Genomic DNA, 18,043 nt, shown 5'->3' with positions numbered 1-18,043 from the left:
GGAAGTGGAGTGCTGGCCCTGAAAAAAAGGGACAGTGCCCAGGTTGTTAGTTGAAGCCCTGGGACTGATGCAAAAAGGAAGAATCCACAGTGGGGATCAGCAAACAAGGCCAAACAGCAATTGAGATTGTACTCTTTTTCTGAGTACAGAGCCATGGATGTAGACAGCTGAGCCAACCTCTACTCTCTTCTGTAAAATCTTTGCCTCTTTTCCACACAATACGGGGTATAGAGTCTAACAAGACCTAGAAGGCAAGAATCTTCATAAACACTTGCTCCCTGGTTTAATGTTTACTATGTAATATGCCTTGGTGTGATGGCACTATTGTGTCCTCCTCAAATTCCTATGTGATCATCTGTCTCCTAAGCACCTCAGCATGTATCCTTACTTGAACAGTCACTGAAGGTATAGTCAGTTAAGATTAGGTCATAATGGAGAGGGTGAGTCCTCAAGGCAATGTAGTGCCTTAGAAAAAAGTGTGGATGCAGACTCCCACAAAGCAAAGACACCAAGAGAATGAATGAACATGAAGGCAAAAATGAAGTGACATGTGGGCAAGTCAGGAATGCCAAAGGTGGTCGGCAAGCCACCCAAAGCTACAGAACTCAGGAGGAAATAATTCCACCACCTAATTTTATCTTGGACTTTCCTTCTCACAACTATGCAAAAATAAGCCACTAAGTTTACAGTAATCAAAAGGAGAGGGAAAAAAAAGCATCAGAAAAGGTATGGCTAAAATGCTCATGTCGCCACAGGTGATTTTCTGGCAATAAATGGGAGTGACAACTCAAACCACCAGCAAGAGTACAAATAGTCATCCAAACAATAAATAAGCAAGCACATTTTCTTTTGAGAAGAAGAAATACAAATGTCTACTTGATACATGAAGAAAATGTCAACATTCTTAGTCATAAAAGAAATGCATGTCAAAAGCACACAAAGATTCCATCTCAACCCAGTCAGGACAGCCATTAACAAAACAAATGCTGGCAAGGATGCTGAGGAAAAAGGAATTATTCATACACTTTTGGTGGGAATGCTAACTAGTGCAACCAGTATGGCATTCAGTATGGAAAGTCGTTAAACAACTAAAAATAAGACCTTCACTTGTAGAAAAATATAACTGAAGGATACCATATGGAGTGAGACAAGCCAAACTCAAGAATACAAAAATATTGCAGGGCTGCTGGTAGCTCACACCTGTAATCCCAGCTACTCAGAAGGCTGAGATCTAAGGATAATGGCTCAAAGCCAGCCCGGGCAAAAAAAGTCCATCATCTCTAATTAACCTCCAAAAAGCTGGAATTGGAGCTGTGGATCAAGTGGTAGAGCACTAGCCTTGAGTACAAGAGCTCAGGGACAGTGCCCAGACCCAGAGTGCAGGACCAGAAACACCACACACACACACACACACACACACACACACACACACACACACACACACACACACACACACACACACACACACACACACACACACACACACACACACACACACACACCTTCACTCATGTGAAAGCTAGACCTAAAAGACATTCAGGCACATGTACATGCGTCCATATGTTCATGTACATGTGTATACATACACACACACATACACTGTTAAACAACAAAACATGAAAGGACTACTTAGGAAAAAGAATAATAGAGGGTGAATAATTTGAAATACATTTTGAATAAGGATGAAAATAGTTGAATTAGACTGTATATATGAAAACTGAATAAGAACATTTGTTGAAATTTTTTTGGGAAAGGGGGATGGGGCAGGGAGAGAGGACAAGGTAGGAATGGAACACACTACTGCCCACTTAGCTAAGGTTAAGCTAATGTTACCTCTGTCCAGTACTGTTGTTTGGTTTCTGTGTCCATGTGTGCAAAACCTCCCAGGACTAGAGCCTTCATCAGGGTCCTCTGCACAGGACTTGACAAGAAATTAAGAGGTGGGCTTCGGCTTGCGAACTGCTTAGCTAGGTTCCACCAATTTTCACACTGAATTACTAAGTTTGCCCTACAGATAGAAATAACAAAATATAACATGAATTACTTTCATTCTATGTATACATGCAAAAAAAAACCCCCTGGATTTCCTCCCTCTCTGATTTCCTTTTCTTTCCTTTCCTCTCCTCCTTTTTTCCTATCCCTCTGCCCCATCGTCTCCTTCCTCTCCCCACCCCTTTTTTTCTAAATGATTTGAATTTGGCCTTGTGCTTGCTCTGCTGGTGCTCTTCAACTTAAAGCACAACATCAACCCAGCTAGTGTTTGTTATTTTGGAGATTAATTTTGGTGGACCTTTCTACCTGGGCTGGCTCTGAGCCCCAACCCTTCAGATTTAAGATTATATGCACGAGCCACCAGACCCTGGTTAATAAATTTTTCTATGAGGTAGGATCTTGCTAAGTAACTAAGGCTGGCTTCAAACTTGTGGTCTTCCCATCTCAACCTTCAGACTACCCTGAACCATGGTACAGTCCAACAGCATATCTTATGGCTGGATTTAGTTTGCAAAAGTATAGTACAGTAAAGTCAGTATGGACTTTGAAGTCACACAGGCTTATACTGGTACCATGATCAAATAGTACATACTAAATACTATCAGATAGTACATACTAAATAAATGGTAAGAATTCAATAAATAATGGTCAAACAAAATGCCATCATCATTTCTCAAATATGTTGTAGAAAGCACTAAACATTTTATTTAAATTTTTTTTTTACCAGTCCTAGGGCTGAACTCCAGGCCTGAGCACTGTCCCTTGCTTCTTTTTGCTCAAAGCTAGCACTCTACCACCTGAGCCACAGAGCCACTTCTGGCCGTTTTCTATATATGTGGTGCTGGGGAATCGAACCCAGGGCTTCATGTATACAAGGCAAGCATTCTACCACTAGGCCATATTCCTAACCCTAAACATTTATTTTGTTTTCATCTTTAAAATGGGCAAGATTTTTAACTGCTGATCATAGTGGTGCATGCTTACAATCCCACCACTTGGGATGCTGAGACAGGAGGATCCTAAACTCAAGCCTGGGCTAAATAGTGAGAACCTGTCTTGAAAAAACAAAATAAAGAGGGGCTGGGAATATGGCCTAGTGGTAAAGTGCTTGCCTCATATACATGAAGCCCCAGTCTCAATTCTGCAGCAACACATATACAGAAAAAGCCGGAAGTGGTGCTGTGGCTCAGGTGGTAGAGTGCTAGCCTTGAGCAAAAAGAAGCCAGGGACAGTGCTCAGGCCCGGAGTCCAAGCCCCAGGACTGGCAAAAAACAAATCAAAAAATAAAGAACAAAAACAAAAATGGGTTGAGGGAAGGCAGAGAGATAACTAAAAGATAAGAAAATCTATTATATGAAAGTATTTTTAAAGCTACATAATACTAATGTGTAAGGTTATTTGATGCCACACTCCTTGAACAATCAATCATCCATCCTCCACTGTAACTCGAGAAAGCCCCAGATGCATTTATAACAACAGCATGATATAGTTTTGTGGGTTTTTAAAAAATATTTTATTATTATTTATGTTGTGTGTATGCTGGTCCTTGGACTTGAACTCAGGGCCTGAGTGCTGCTTTGTTTTGGTTTTTTTTTTTTTTTAGCTTTTTTGCTCAAGGCTAGTACTGTACCTCTTTTTTTTCTTTTCTTTTTTTTTTATCGCCAGTCCTGGGGCTTGAACTCAGGGCCTGAGCACTATCCCTGGTTTCTTTTTGCTCAAGGCTAGCACTCTGCCAACTTGAGCCACAGCGCCACTTCTGGCCTTTTCTGTATATGTGGTGCTGAGGAATCGAACCTAGGGCTTCATGTATACAAGGCAAGCACTTTTGCCACTAGGCCATGTTCCCAGCCAAGCATGATGTAGTTTTAAAAGTATACCATTCCACTGGGCATAGAGGCTCACAACTATAATCCTAGCTACTTGTAAGGCTGAGAACTGTAGGAATAAAAAGCCAGTCGAGGCAAAAACTGTTTACTAGATTCCTTTCTCAACCAACAGGTGAGGGCAGTGGTACATGTTTATTATCTAGCTATCTGAGAAACTGCGATCAGGAGGACAGCAGTTCTAAGTAAGATGAGCAAACAACAACAACAAAAATTCTCAAGACACCATTGAGCACCACTGAAGTGTTAGAAAAAAAACAAAATACAAAAATGACTAGAGCTGTGGCTCAATGTCTACTTAGCAGTATCAGTACCCTGTTCTTCCCTCCCTCCCCCTGCCGCCCAAAATGAGCAAAAGCATACCACTTCAAATCTCTAACCATTTACCAATGGAAAGGAAGCTCGTTTGTTTTTGTTGTTTGAACTTAGGATCTTGTGGCCTCAATGTTTTCCCTCATGTTAGGTGCTCTACCACTTGATCTATACCTCAAATTCTGGCCTTTGAGAGGAGAATCTCTCAGATTTGTCTGCCTGGGTTGGCTTCAACTTCAATCCTCAAATTTCAGCCTCTTGAGGTAGCTAGGATTATAAGCATGAGCCTGGTATGCAAGGTATAACACACAAATATACACAGTCTCTTTCCAACAATGGATCTTACCTTTCTCTCCTTTCCACCAAAGTGACAAGGAGCTGCACAGTATCATTTGCAAGGTCCTGTTCACTACTCCAGACTGAGAGGTTACTGATGACTTTTTGTAAGAGGTAGCCAATAATCCACTGAGAACCTTCTGTATCTGCTCCGAATGCTGTGCTGAATGGCAGACTTACCTTAAGAGAGAAAACAAATTTTGTAAGGTCACAAAGACCAGCTGAAAAAAAAGTACCAAAAAATAAAATCACAAATAATGTGTAGTATTGTAATAGTACCACCTGAATCTTATAATTAATTTCCATGAATCCAAAGACATTCTCAATTCATCCAAGATGATGATGTGATTGTTCTGCGAACTTTATTTTCACATCAACACTAATATATTTTAAACAAGTGCGAAAAGAAAACTACTTGTATTAAATCTATTTCAAAGAGCAATATGCATCTTAATACTGATAAAAAGGAATCAAATCACTATGCTTCATGAAAAGCTACACAGCACTAGTCCTAAGTTCTCTTCAACATGGAAGGTGTACCAGCTCTAAAATAGTTCTGAGAGAAAAATCAACTAGAAAAACATTTCTACTTCTACAACTATTACCATCATAAACCCAAAGAAGCTTATATTCTGACCTGATCATATAGCTTTTCATCCACCAGGAGGTATGTCTTGGCCCAGCGTTTTAGAAACCAAACAATATCTTTGCCCATTTGAGGGCTTAGTAGATGAGTGAGATCTGCTCTTATTGCTCGAGATTCAACTTCTGAAACTCTTAGAACAGCAGATAACAGCCTGTAGGTATAAAACACAAGTCATTTATTCTTTTATTGGTTTAGCGGTTGACTAACCATATTGTTTTTCTTAAAAATCCTTTTCTGTTTCTCAGTTGTCATCTTTCATGGTGAAAAAGAAAAGGATGAGAGCCAATAACCACCCTTCTACTGAAGTTGTAACTACACGTGCAAACATTACCGCCTAAAGATTCAAAGTAGAGAAACATGTAAATTTCTACAAGCCAAACTTCTTCACAGCTCTATAATTCCTTACAACTCCCCTGGTAGGCAATCTGTGTTTTATATCACAGAACATAAGACAAGGTAAGTAACTCTAAGTTCGATAGTTCTATCTACTTCCTAATAAATGTAACCTTTAATGGTATTATTTTTTAAACCATATACAAGGCCCTAGATTCAACCCCAGTCCTACTGGGGGAGAGGGGAGAAGGAGGTGAGGGAAGAAAAGAGGGAAAGAAGGAAGGAGAAAGGGAGGAGGGAGGGAGAGCGGGAGGAAAAAAAGCAGGCAGGTCCTACTAAAAAGACTGCCTACCTAAATAAACATAGCTATAAGGGCAATGTAGTGTCAGTAACTTAACATGATGTGCAGATTTTTTAAATGTCTTTGTTATGAGAGATACAAGGACCTAACCATAAGTTATAAAGATTGAGCTTGATTTTAGTCAAAAGGCAAAGGAGTCAATGATGGTAACAAAAGAATCCACAGTAACACCATTTATTGAGTGACAGTTCTGAGACCCAAAATTCCAATCACTGAGGCATAGCCAGTTTCTTTTCTCACTGCTCTCAAGGCTGCATTCTCCTTGGAATAAGTTTAATACAGTGTCTCAGAAGCATGTGGCTCTTCTGACATGTCTACTCCTTTCCTTGGCTTCTCTGGACCACATTTCCTATCATCTATCTGTTAACTCTTTCCTGTCTTCATGACAGCTGTTTCTCCTTAGGGCTCCATTGAAGTCAGGAAGTTTTTAAGATCTTTTTTTCTTACTATACCTACATACCAGTGCCCAAGCTTTCAAAATTTTATGGGTATGTGAACAAAAAAATTCAGTGGCCTCATTTCATTCACGTTAATCTGTCAAACTTTGCCAGTAAGATATATCATGTCTAGCCTAAGAGAATTAAAAATAAAAGATTATTAGAACTTTGACTTATACACTAGAATTCAACCGTGATAGTGTTCTGACAGACACACAATATCCATTCAAAAGAATTGAATCTTACTTCATTTCCTCAAAGAACATTATTCCAAAAAATACTCAAGCATTTCATTGATCACACAAACATCTGTTTATGATGACCTTTTTGTTTCAGAACTGGAGTTTGAACTGGAGGGCTGTGCTTGTTGGGCAAACCCTCTTGCTGAGCCACACTTCCTGTCTATTTTTTGTTGGTTATTTTTCAGATAGGGTTTCTTTTGTGGCCAGGGGTCCACATTTAGAACACAATCTTCCATTGTTTTGCTTCTCACTACAGCTGAATTGACTGACACAAGGCACTATGACCAAGTTATTTCATCTGAAATGGAATATTCTAAGCTTTTCTGTTCATGCTTGCCTGGAACCACAATGCTCCCATGTAGTTAGAATTATTATAGGTAGTGGTGGCACTGTGGCTTAAGTGGGAGAACACTAGACTTGAGCTGAAGAGCTCAGAGACAGCACCTAGGCCCAGAGATCAAGCCCCACAATGGACAAAAAGAAAGAAATAAAAAAAGAAAGAAAGAAAGAATTATTACAGGTGTGAGCCACTAGCATCTGGCACAATAAAACCATTTCTAAGAATTTCAAATGATCCTTATACTATACCTAAGAATTTTTTTTGGATTGAGTTATTATTTAATGATTTAACACACATAAATAAGAAATTCTTGGTAGTAATAGGGAGTAGTCTCTATCATTTGGGCCATTCCTCCAGACCACATTTTTCTGCCTGTCATCTTCCTGATAGGTTCTCAGGCATTTCACCCAGGGTCAATCCCTTACCAATGCCTCCTTCATAGCGTATGCCACTAGCATGTTTGTTGAGATGGCAGTATCATTTTTTATCAGCAAACTAAAACCCTTTCAATCAATTACTGCTTTCCAAGTAGCTGGAATAATAGGTGTGTGCCACCACTCCAAACTATAACATGATTTAAATTATTAAAAAATAAAAAATGTGGATGCTGGGTACTGGTGGTTCATGTCTATAATCCTTGCTACTCAGGAGGCTAAGAGCTGGAGAAGGCTGAGATCTGGAGGATAATGGTTTGAGGCCAGACTAGGCAGAAAAGTTTGCTAGATTCCATCTCCAAAATAACCAGAAAAAATCAGGGCTAAAGATGTGGCTTAAGTGATAGAGAGCAGGCCAAGCAAGTACAAGGCCCTGAATTCAAAGCCCAAATTAAGTAAGAACAAAAAAGTACATGTCTTGAGGTTAACATAGCAGCATTTTGCTACTCTTAAAGTTATGTATTTGTGAATAATTAATCACCAGAACTAGCCAAAGTTTAGCATAATTTGGTTTTCTTTTCTTCCTTCCTCCCTCCCTCCTTCCTTTTCTCGTCTCTTCTCCTCTCCTCTCCCTCTCCCCCAACCCCCCTCTGTCAGCCATAGGACTTGAACTCAAGGGCCTGGGTGCTGCACCTGAGCATTATCACTCAAGGCTAGTGCTCTAACACTTTGAGCCACGGCCCCATTTCCAGTTTTCTAGGGGTTACTTGGAGATAAAAGTCTCATGGACATTTTTGTCAAGGGTTGGCTTCAAACCATGATCTCAGCCTCCTGAGTAGCTAGGATTACAGGTGTGAGCCAATGGTGCCCAGCTATTTTTCACTTTAATAGACATAAACACTGATAAAACTTAACATTTTAGAAAGTTTTGTGGGTTTTTTGTTTGTTTGGTTGGTTTTTTTGGCCAGTCCTGGGCCTTGGACTCAGGGCCTGAGCACTGTCCCTGGCTTCTTCTCGCTCAAGGCTAGCACTCTGCCACCTGAGCCACAGCGCCCCTTCTGGCCGTTTTCCATATATGTGGTGCTGGGGAATCGAATGGAGAGCTTCATGCGTAGGAGGCAAGCGCTCTTGCCACTAGGCCATATTCCCAGCCCAGAAAGTATTTTTAAGAACAGCAAGATCACCTAGTTACCGAACTTTTTCCAAGATGTAAAACAAAAACCAGAGGTATCTACAATAAAAGGTTATTCCTACTTATCTTTTAACTGATACTGGATTAGGGTCTCCTCAAAGTTCTGTGCTCTCTACTCATACTCAGTCACCAAACAGTGACTATTCAGACTGCCTCTCCCTATGGCAGTCTTAGCTTTACTGCACCTGACAGTTTCCAGAGTAAGGTACAGAACTGGGAAGAGCTCAGGACTTTCTTTTCTTTTTGGCCAATTCTGAGGTTTGAATTCAGGGCCTGGGCACTGTCCCTAGACTTCTTTTGCTCAAGGCTAGCATTTTACCACTTGAACCACAGTGCCACTTCTTGCTTTGTGTGTGTGGTACTGAGGAATTGAACCCAGGTCTTCATGTATGGTAGGGAAAGACTCTACCACTAAGCCACATTCCCAGACCCTCCGCCCCCCCCTTGTTTGGGAGGTTGGATTTTGGGGTCTGTATTGAAGTGCTAGCAGTCAGAAACAGAACCATGAAGGCCAAAGAGGGGAGAGGGAGAGGGAGAGGGAGAGGGAGAGGGAGAGGGAGAGGGAGAGGGAGAGGGAGAGGGAGAGGGAGAGGGAGAGGGAGAGGGAGAGGGAGAGGGAGAGGGAGAGGGAGAGGGAGAGGGAGAGGGAGAGGGAGAGGGAGAGGGAGAGGGAGAGGGAGAGGGAGAGGGAGAGGGAGAGGGAGAGGGAGAGGGAGAGGGAGAGGGAGAGGGAGAGGGAGAGGGAGAGGGAGAGGGAGAGGGAGAGGGAGAGGGAGAGGGAGAGGGAGAGGGAGAGGGAGAGGGAGAGAAAGAAAGAACAAAAACAATACCAAAAAACCAATTCAGCTCCATGGAGAGTTGAGTTGGAACTTCAGTGGTGACCGGAGAACAGCCCAGGAGACAGGAAACAGGACACAAACACGAAGAGACATGTGGCATAGCGTCTCTTTTCTTTTTACTGGTAATCAAGGCTTGTACTCAAAGCCTCTCTCTCTACCTTTTCGCTCATCGCTAATATTCTACCACTTGATCAATGCTTCTAGTTACCTTTTTTTGTTAATTCCAGAGAAGAGTCTCATAAACATTTTTGCTTGAGTTTACTTCTCCCAGGCAAATCCTTCCCCCATTTCACTCCTACCTTGAAAGCTCTATCCACAGCCTCTTTCCCTACTTTAGATCCTCACCACCTCCACTCCATGATCACTCACTAGCCAAATGTTTTCTACTCTGCTTCTCCTATGGTTACGGCCTTATCAGGGGCAGGGGAACCTTATTCCTGGCTAAGGGGTATTATAATACCACTCAAAAGCCACACAAAGTTATCAATATAGGCATGTCTGGTTTAAAAACATGTGTCTGTTCCATCATGCACCAAATGGTTTGTGAGCATTTATATGGCATGCAGGACAGATTTATTTCCCCTTCCCCAATACTTTGCCTTCTTTTCATCCTTCAAGTCTAGATAACACCTTCCCTCTGCTAGTAGATTAGGCACGCTTATGTGTTCTTAAACTCCTTTATTGTCCTCAGTTGCCAGTGCAAAGGGGAGATGAAGAAATAACTGACCAAATATTATTAATGGTGAATTATTCCAAGGCTAATATACAAATCTTACTTGAATTCCTGTTTAAAACTACATTCTAGCCAGGCTCCAGTGGCTCGTGCCTGTAATCCTAGCTACTCAGGAGGCTGAGATCTGAGGATCATGGTTCAAAGCCAGCCTTGGTAGGAAAGTCTGAGATTCTTATCTCCAATTAACCACCAGAAAACCAGAAGTGGTGCTGTGGCTCAAGCGGGAGAGTACCAGCCTCACGTTGAAGCTCAGGGACAGCACCCAGGCCTACGGGTCAAGTATCACGACCAATCAAAAAAAAAAAAAAAAAAAAAAAGCTATATTCCAGACAGCACTCACAATCTGCTCAATTAGCCTGGAATTACATATTTCATAAGCCAAAAGCCAACACTGTTAAGTCAAACAACACTTTAATTTCTCAGGATCTCCAATACCACTCTGGTTTAAACACTGTCATCTTCCCTTAGATTGCAAATCACCTCATAACTGGTCTGCCACTTAGACAATACACTCTCAGTGCACCAGTCAGAGTAACCTCTTCATCTTGTAAGATACTCTTCAGTTCAGAACCTTACCATGGCACCCCACCTAACTCAGAGATATTCCAAAGGCCTGAAGATGTTACCTGATTTCATTCTTTTCCCCACCTCCCTCTGCTTGGCCCAAAACGGCATTTTTGCTGTTGCTTCAACATACCAGTTATGCCCAGGGCTGATCCAATAGCTTTTGCTTTGTTTCCAAGTCCCAAGTCTGCTTCCAAGTTGCCTCCTGAGTTGTCTTTTTACTCTTACCTAATATACACATCATTTTTATAAACTGATCACCTCTCTCTTTCAGGGAGCTCAAAAAGGGAATGAATTTCACTGGCTTTGTTCACTTATATATTCTAAGTGCTCACTGAAGTGCCCAGTACATAGGAGTGTCCCAGTAATTGTTTGTTAAATGGCAATTTCTTCAAGAATAACAACTGTTTTTAGCTAAACAGATGTTTTTCCCACATGCCAATTTCACATCCATTCTTTTGATAAAAACATTGGTGACTTTTGTTGTTCCAACCCTCCATAGTCTGTGCTCTCAGATACAAAAAAATGTTTGCTTCCCTGATGACAAGCAGAGACTGGAAAAAATTGAAAAAGCACTTAAAATACAAGGAAAGCATTCCTAATGATACTACCCAAGCAAAGATGACCAAGAACATATAATGGGACAGTACTCTAAATTGTCCTGCAAGTTAACATTCACCATGAATTAGTCAAAACAAAAGCACTTATTTGCAGACACTAACTCCAATGATTATAGAAATCAAAGGAAAATTAAAGTGTTAAGAGCACTAATATTTTACTGCAAACACAAGAATATGCCAATAAAGGAAATAAAGTCCCAAACATTTCCTAGGTATTTTTAATACTGTGTAGTTTTAAATGATATTCATATATATTTGCACTGAAAAACTCTTGAGTGACAGATTTTTCAAGTGACAAAAGCCAACACTATTTGATTTTCTGTGTACAAACTAAATTTAATGTGCAAGATATTAAAATGAAAAGCACTTCTTTCAAACCCATTTTTAGGAGAATATTTTTTAAGTCCAGGCTTACCCTTTCTAGCTTCAATTAAGAATTAATGAAAATTTTTCCATGAATATTAGTAAGATTAAAGTGAATCTTCTCATATGAGGCAATGTATGATCTTATCACTGCCCTGACAAGAGCTCTCAAGGTTCAATAGGACAAGGGCAGTTTTCCTTGAGAAAGCTGCTAGAACATGGTTTTATTAGCTTTTATTAACACACATGCTAGTAATGTTCCCTTGGTCTTTAAAAAAACCTCAAATTTTCCTTCCTTGAAGAGTGTGTCTATGCATATGCATCAGTACTGTTTTCTGAGGGACAAGCATTGTTTCTAGTACATAAGATCAAATGTCTCTAGCATTCATGGTAACTAAATTTGTTCTCTGCTCAGTAGTGGACACAGCTGTCAGTTCCCACTAAAGTGGTGTTGGCTGAAATACTGAGTACTTGCCATCCTTGTGAATTTCAAGGCTTCTCCAAGTTTTACTTTTCCCCCCTTCATGTGTCTGATTTCCAGCGTGCCTAGTTCCTCTAGTCATCTACCCATCCACTCAGAATTTATAAAACAGTATAGATTACAAGAGCACAGCTATAGAGTTCATATTACCTAATCACAGAATCTGTTCTGATGTACCCTGGGATGGAAGAAGCCTTTTCTCCTGGAGATCCCAAAATTTGAAGTGTTGTATTAATGTCAACTTCAGATGAATGCTTAATGGAATATTCCATTATTTCTGGAGGTATTAGCGGAGTCTCTCCCTGAGTATCATCAGCTAAGAGGTAGCCTTCAGTTTAAAAAAAATTAAAAATGAACACTTAACAAATCTACATTCACCAAGTTGAACTATAAATGTTTTCAGTTTTGATTTATTTATATACATCACATAAATTGATGTAAAAATAAACTATAAAATGTTAGTCTATTAATTTCAAGTTGATGAAAAGAAACTTTCAATTTTTCAGAAAATTAAATCTCAAAAGTACAGTAAAGGACAAATTTGTATTCACCAATTTTATAATTCATCATATGTAGGCTTTCAAGCCTACTACCTTTTAGTAATTTTTAGTAATACAATAATCTGCAAAGTGAGTATGAATTCTGCTTTTATTTAAATCACAAATAATGCTGAGGGATGCTTTTCCAAAAGTCAGGATTTTTCTCTTTACTAATAGTGTGGTGGTTAAGGAGTAAGATCCTTAAAAGTCAGATTGTCTAGATCTGCATTCTGTCTCCAAAAATTATTAACATGAACTAGACCAGAGGCTAGATTTGTATACTCAAAGCTTCTCCATCTGTTAGATGGGGAACATGACAAGATGTTAACAGTAAATAAAATCCACATTAAATAACAATTTAGTGTGTGAAATAGACAGTGAATACATACATGCTAGGTGGTGCTTTTTGTTTTAATGCATCTGTAGGTATATGCCAAATAATAGTTGCATCCAAATTTCATCCAATATTAGATAAGAACTTTGTTTTGAAGGAACAAAGAGTTTGAGGCGGGATTTCATGTGATTCTCCTGTCTTTGCCTCCTGAGTGCTTGGATTATAGGTATGTGCTGCAATGCTCAGTTCTGACCTACAGTTTTCACTATATGGAGCTTCTTTTTTAAGATCTTAAACTGCTCAGTGGGCAACTATATCCAAAAAAGAAACAACCAACCAACCTGTAACTAAAATAAGCCAGTGAATATCTTCATAGAGATCATCAAGCATTTTGTTGTTAATGGTACTTGAACCAGATGAAGCAAGTAATTGTTGCTGATGTCGCTGTAACTGACTATGAAGTCTTGTTACTCTTTCTTCTAATAAACTAAAAGAGGCAAGAAACAATACATTCATAAAATTCAGCATGTAAAGACGTAAACTTCTAACTTCCATATAATAAACAACATAAATTAAGAAGTTGGCGCAAAAACATAAATTTCACAGTACACAATTGTTCTCACAGCACAGTAGGAGCTGTGATTTACTATTTATGACACATAATTAAAACAATGCTTTACAAACAGTGAAGGTTTTACAACAGGCATTTGAGAACTGGTTATTCCAAGTTTTTATTGATATGGGTCAAATCATTTCTCATACCATGTTTTCCATAATCTCTCTGCCATCTATGCTGCAGTTCCTGGGCTACAAATGTATAAGCCAAAGAATGCAATCATGACAGTGTTTCTGTCCATTTGGTCCAGTGTGCTGGGATATGGGGGTAGGGGTGTTTAAAGTCCTTAAACACTTTAAGTGCTCTCCCAGGAATTGTGAAAAGAGAATATTGGCTCCATGGGGTTTCTTTGGACTGTGTGTACCTTGTCAGAAGAGGTATACAGTGCTCTGCAGCAATTCTTCCTAGCATTCCTACACTGGCTAGTTGATCAGAAAACTGGTCTCGATCATCTTCTTGAAGTTCACTTATTTCTTCTTCCTCACGAGAGGCTACACCATTGGCAGTCTATTATGATGAAAGAAAGAAACAATGAGGAATGTACTACACTGTGGTCCAGAGGTATGATTTTCTGGTGGCTCTGTAAAATAGCTTCAGTATTGCAGTTGGAAAAGAGAGTATGTCAGAGTGAGCCTTCAATTGCAGCTAACTAGGGCCTCCTTTCTAAGCATGCCAGCCACCCTAATGCTCATCAAAAGGAAGACAACAAAAAAGGAAAAAGTAAACATGGTAAGCACAGCTAACTGTACACCTACAACCCATCTCCCACATTGAGGAATGTCACAGCCACTAAAATGATCTGGAATCTTGGAAGATTCCTTGTCTTTTGAATACAGGAAAGTCATTATCACTGGACAACTAGTAAGACAGAGGTGGGTAACTGAATAAGAAACATCCTACTTATCAAGAACTCATTTATACAAGAACTACGTTGGTGCTTAGCAAATCTTCTGAGGAAGCCCATTCTATCTTTCTACTAATAGGTAGTAGCCAGAACAATAAGATAGAGCCTCTGATGATTTTTAATTACCACCTGGAAAAACTTACCAAATTCCTCGTGCCATCTGGAGCGGCTAAATGGCACTGAATATAGGAATTGAAAACTTGAACTGCATGTTGGGTAAAAAAGCCTTTATGAAAATGTTTATCATCTTGGACCAAAGTTAGCCAGGACTCCAGCAGTTTATCATATGCTTCCATGTATACCATGTCATCCTTATCAAGCTAAAAGAAAAGAATGTTCATAAAACAAATATCCAAGAAAAAAATGAACTAACAGTGTAAGGGTCACATAGCTAGGCACAAACACAGTGTTATATCTTTTAAGAAAAAACAAATTCCTGGAACAGATGATCTTCCTACTAGATACAGGGTATATGCTTTCATGCCTGGTACAAGAATACTAAGTTTTTATTAAGCTTGCTAAAAATCTTTCTAACTTCAACCTAAATCTTTAGTCAATCTCTAAGTAATATTTATTTTAGAAAACTACCTGTTTAGTATTGTTTTCAAATAAAAACAATATTAATAGAAGCTACAGATACACATAGGACGTTGAAAGTAGTTACAACTGTGATATAACAATTGTGTATCTGTAGCTTCTATTATTGATGATGTTCTTGTATCACCTTCCTGTGGTTGTACCTGCACTATCTCTGTAATCTTATCTGAGTATATTGGGAACCGTGTTTACTGGTATTGGAAGTAGGAAATTCAAAGGGAATACCAAATTTGAGAGACACAGGGTAAAAAAAGAGAAACAACTACAAAATCAATACTTGCAAAACTGTTTGGTGTAAGTGAACTGAACACCTCCGGTGGGGGGCGGGGGGGAGGGAAAGGGGGAAAGGGAGGGGGATATGAGGGACAAGGTAACAAACAGTACAAGAAATGTATCCAATGCCTAACATATGAAACTGTAACCTCTCTGTACATCAGTTAGATAATAAAAATTTGAAAAAAAACAATATTAAAATTTTTATAATCATAAAGAAAAGTAGAATAAAAAGAAAATATATATTTCTTACACATTTTTTTCCAGTGCTGGGGATGCACCCAGGCTTTGGTTAAGTGCCCTACAGTTGAACTATACTCCCAACCCCAATATTGTTTTAATAATTTGAAAAAAAAAGAATGATGAAAATAAACATCAGCAAAGCAAACATCTGCAAAGAACATGTGTGGAAAACTTCCAAGATATCATTTAATACAACCCTTGACTCAGTTCATAGTATTAAAAAAATGTCAAAAGTATCCTTTCATTTGAGAAAAATCTAGTGTAATAAGCAAACAGTTCATGAATAGGGAAATGAATAATTCTGCCGCTTTTCTGGGTCTATTTTAATTCGTTTTCTTCCCACAAAGGAAAACAGATAGAAAATTTAGAAAGAGACAAACAGGTAAGCAGAAGGGAAGTCCTGTCTAACTGCCCAATCTCTGCCTGGTTGAACCAGGCCCCACTCTGAGAGAAATATCCAAATGGACCTGCAGGTGATTCCACTAACATGACCATAATTATTTAGCCTACTATTATTCATTCTTAACTTTTCCTCTTTCCCATTCTTTCTGGTTCAGGATTAGCTACAACTTCCCAATGAAGAGTTTTCTTGAGAAAGAAGAGATTTTCACAGAACTATTTATGGTACAAATTTCCCTGAATACAGCTGGTATTGTACAGCAAGGCCATTGTACTATAAAAGCTGGACAGCCAGAAGGCAGGAGGGAGCTACTGGCAGACAGTGACCGACCAGGACAAGTGATTGGGTGAAGACATGGGCAGCAGATGGGACCAGAAGACTGGGTTTCCTTCTAAATGCAACCAGAAACCATTGCAACACTTTAGGCCAAGCACTTTAAAAGAAAACCTCACTGCCTACATTGGGAAGTATGACTGGTATGGGTGATGGAAATGTTGCTAAGTGGCCAGACTGGGCAACGATTTATGGAGGAAAGGTTTCCAAAACACTAATGGAACTGGAAATCTGACCTGGGAGAAGACAAAGCAAGGGTAACACCTGAATTATTATCTTGAACAGCTGGGAAGATACCTCCTAAAATGTGAAGATTTGGTAAAAGGAGGTGTAAAGAAAAGTTTCTCAACTGAACTTGTAAAGTCTGGACATGCAAATAAAAAACTCGGTGAGAATGTTGCTTAAAATTGATTACATAGAGAAGGAAACAGCACAGACAAAAATTCAGCTCTCTTACAGAGAAATCAATGATTTAATTTCAGAAATGGGGGGGGGGTGAAGTAATAAGGATGTCAGGTCTAGTTGGCCCCATCTTGGCCAGGTAGTAAACTGCACTGTAGGATCTTGCATCTTGTCTTCATGGGTGTGCCTGAATTCCTAGAGGAAGTCCCACCACCAGGTGATGATGTTCCTGAATCCCTGGAGACAGGATGGGCACTTGGCCTATAGGTTACTGAATCTTTCAATCCAGTGCTTGGGACTGGGAACTTCCTGTGACCCTGCCCCCTAACCTGACGCTAACTATTTAGGGTATTCCAGCTCAGGTGTCATTATGCCATGCCACGTTTCCATGTTCACATCCTGTGTCCTGTCTCCTGTCACCATGACGTCCCAATTCAGCTTTCCATTGGAGCTGACTTGGTTTGCTCCTATTGTTTTTGGTTTCTTTCCTCTCTGGCCTGTTTCCAAACAGTGTTAAGGGTATTTGTAGACTTCAGGCCTTTGTAGCAACTGGCTGCCCGAAGACTGTTAATGCTCTAATAAAGACTCCAAGATTCAATCCTATTAAAAAAAAATTGAGGGCTGAGAATGTGGCCTAGTGGTACAGTGCTTGTCTCACATACATGGAGCCCTGGGTTCGATTCCTCAGCACCATATACACAGAAAAAAAGCCAGAAGTGGCGCTGTGGCTCAAGTGTTAGAGTGCTAGCCTTGAGCAAAAAGAAGCCAGGGATAGTGCTCAGGCCCTGAGTTCAAGTCCCGGGACTGGCAAAGAAAGAAAAACAAATTGATTACAAACATCTTGATTGTACCTTTGGAAAAGGTCAAGACAGTAAATACAAATTTAGGTACCACCAGTATCCCACAGAAGTACGATGAAGTACAAGCAGGACAAGACAGAGCATACACTGGAGCCCGAGAAAGGCATTGAGGTGGGAGGAGGAGCAGGAGGAAGCATGTGTCATCAAGGACATCAAAATGTAAAACGATGAACAGTGAAGGCAGGCAGACAGCAAATGCAGTCAGAAAGTCACCATTATTACATCATATATCAGGGCTGTTCTTTAGTCATAACTTTCTACTCTGGTTTTACCCTAACTCTCATTTTCCAGCATTAAAAAATTATTTCACTGAAAATGTTCTTCACATTAAGTCACCAGAAGTCTTAAATAGAACTCTTTGCCCATTAGTTTTCTTCCTTTTCTCTAAAAGATAGACTCTCTAAGAGTCGGCCAAAGGCTGACTAATTTATAGAAGGGCAGCTGGGGGAGTGGGTGCTTAGCCATAGAGTGCTTGCCTTGCATGCATGAAGCCT

At 39.8% G+C, this 18,043-nt stretch overlaps 1 protein-coding gene across 4 annotated transcripts in view; it reads right to left on the bottom strand.

Moving 5' to 3' along the window:
- Xpo4 (exportin 4) overlaps positions 1-18,043 on the bottom strand; it is a 111,360-nt gene that overhangs the window by 11,987 nt on the left and 81,330 nt on the right. For all 4 annotated transcript variants that reach the window (XM_048341663.1, XM_048341664.1, XM_048341665.1 and 1 more), the window contains 7 exons: positions 14,585-14,761; positions 13,902-14,044; positions 13,263-13,408; positions 12,199-12,376; positions 5,161-5,320; positions 4,534-4,703; positions 1,834-2,008 (listed from right to left, as the gene is read on the bottom strand). In XM_048341663.1, coding sequence (XP_048197620.1) covers positions 1,834-2,008; positions 4,534-4,703; positions 5,161-5,320; positions 12,199-12,376; positions 13,263-13,408; positions 13,902-14,044; positions 14,585-14,761 — 1,149 coding nt within the window. The remainder of the gene's footprint in view (positions 1-1,833; positions 2,009-4,533; positions 4,704-5,160; positions 5,321-12,198; positions 12,377-13,262; positions 13,409-13,901; positions 14,045-14,584; positions 14,762-18,043) is intronic.

Source organism: Perognathus longimembris, chromosome 3 (genome assembly GCF_023159225.1).
Source record: "Perognathus longimembris pacificus isolate PPM17 chromosome 3, ASM2315922v1, whole genome shotgun sequence".
NCBI classification, from domain to species: Eukaryota; Metazoa; Chordata; class Mammalia; order Rodentia; family Heteromyidae; genus Perognathus; species Perognathus longimembris.
This window is presented reverse-complemented; position numbering and strand designations above follow the sequence as displayed.